Source organism: Amphimedon queenslandica, unplaced genomic scaffold (genome assembly GCF_000090795.2).
Source record: "Amphimedon queenslandica unplaced genomic scaffold, v1.1 AMPQUscaffold_6804_Cont21241, whole genome shotgun sequence".
NCBI classification, from domain to species: domain Eukaryota; kingdom Metazoa; phylum Porifera; class Demospongiae; order Haplosclerida; family Niphatidae; genus Amphimedon; species Amphimedon queenslandica.
The window spans coordinates 1-1,946 of NW_003552908.1; the positions used below are offsets into that span (position 1 = coordinate 1).

Here is a 1,946-nt window from a genome sequence, read left to right on the forward strand (position 1 = left end):
GTATAGGGTATAGTAGGGTGCCTTTTTTTGAGGGCTGTAAATTTTTGTGGATTTTGCAATTTCTTAAAGATTTGTGAAAATCATTTTTGGGAAAATCAAATGCATAAATTTGCAAAAATTAAATCCACAAAATAGATTTTTAGGCAATTTTGTAAAATTTACAGCCCTCGAAAAAAGGTGCCCTATGGTATGTAGTTGTATTTTGGTAAATTTGTGAAAGTTCAGTTGCTTTAAAAGTATGGCTATGTGGTACAATTTTTTAAACTTTCAACTACAGTTTTAACTAAGGCACAGAACCATACTAATAATGATTAAAATATTTGACACATGATGAATAAAATAAAATAAAATAAAATAAAATAAATATGATAACAAAAAATTATTTAAAATAGTTACATCAATTGTTTTGTAAACCCATCACCATACCCTTCAAATGGTATAAGAGTTGGTGACTGATCACAACGTGGACAAAGTTTGTTACGCACAGAAGACGATCTCATCCAAACAATAATGTTGTACCTTGTGCCATCAGTGATGTCCATAGCACCATGCATATGCTGTCCTCTGTGAATGACTCCTCTACCAATCTTGTGATAATAAGGATAGAGACGAGGATTAGAAACAACAACCTGGAATAATGAAAAGAATAATAAAATAGTTTTTTGCATTCGTAGGGCAAAAGTCTCATAAATTTTTGCCAGATTGACTTAGACAGATTTGCAATTTTAGCACCACATTTTAAATATTTTGTTATGCTTTTATTTCACAATTGCATGCCAATTTGTGAAGACCACACTATATGGTAAACCAATTGCAGTGTAGGTTACTTTAGAATAACAATTATAGGCAAAAGTTACTGCCTAAATTATGCAAGGTACAATGTACATGTATCTTGCCTATGATAAACTACATTGGTATAAAATAAAATTGAATCTTGAGCTACGAGACAAAAAGAAGTTGCTCAAAAGTTAGGCAAAAGGGCATTTTGAAAAAAATCACAAATAGAGAACTCCTCATTTTTATAATTTTTCTGATACACATAACCTGTTTCTATGTTGTGTAAAAAATTTGAGATGAGTCCTACCAAATATAGATTATTTTACAAATTTCTTAAGGTGCTCAAAAATTGGATCAACAACAAAAGGCCATAATAGCCTTTGATAGCTGGCCTAATTTTGTCAAAAATGATGAGGAGAGAATTCTCCATCTTTATAATTTATCCAGATACATATACATGTTCTCATGTTGTGTAGAAAGTTTGAGCTAATTTCAATCAAAATCAGATTTTTATGAATTTTAAAAGTTGCTCCAATATTGGACCAATGACCGCTGGCCCTATTTTGTCAAAAATGGCTAGAAGAGAAATTTTCATTTTAATATTGTTTTCTGATACATGTGCATGTTTTCATGTTGTGTAGAAAGTTAGAACTGATTCTGATAAAATTTGGATTTTTAACAAAATTTTAAAGTTGCTCAAAATATGGACCAACAACCAAAGGCCTTTGGTCATTAGCCTAATTTCATTAAAAATGACTAGAAAAAAATTTTCCATTTTTTATAATTTTTTTCTCATACACATACATGTACATGTTCTCATGTGTAGAAAGTTTGAGCTGATTTCAATTAAATCAGTTGTTTATGAATTTGAAAGTTGCTCCAAATGCCATGTACTGTATTGCAGTGCTTGTCAGCTCATGAAACATGCTTTGTGGGAAACCCTGAGTGTGTGTGTGCATGTACTTGTACTTACTCCTTTCATTTCTCCAAAGTATAATTCCCCATCAGTGTACTCTTTACCCAGTGACACATTGAGAGTTACTTCAGCGTTATCAAAATGAGTTGAGAGTCCAACATCAGTTCTATCAGTAGGACCAGTGGCATCATATGTCACAATATGTGATCTGTGAGAGTCTAGTCCAGAAGAGCCAGTCCATTCAGGATATAGT

The 1,946-nt window shown here is 31.9% G+C and overlaps 1 protein-coding gene across 1 annotated transcript; it reads right to left on the reverse strand.

The window, feature by feature from the left end:
- Positions 1 to 272: 272 nt before the first annotated feature.
- LOC100636308 (2-oxoglutarate and iron-dependent oxygenase domain-containing protein 2-like) lies at positions 273 to 1,940 on the reverse strand. The gene is made up of 2 exons (XM_003391717.2): positions 1,751 to 1,940; positions 273 to 629 (listed from the first exon to the last, which is right to left on the reverse strand). Exons 1-2 carry the CDS (start codon positions 1,757 to 1,759, stop codon positions 393 to 395), a joined length of 246 nt encoding a protein of 81 aa, XP_003391765.2. The 5' UTR covers positions 1,760 to 1,940; the 3' UTR covers positions 273 to 392.
- Between the last annotated feature and the right edge of the window lie 6 nt (positions 1,941 to 1,946).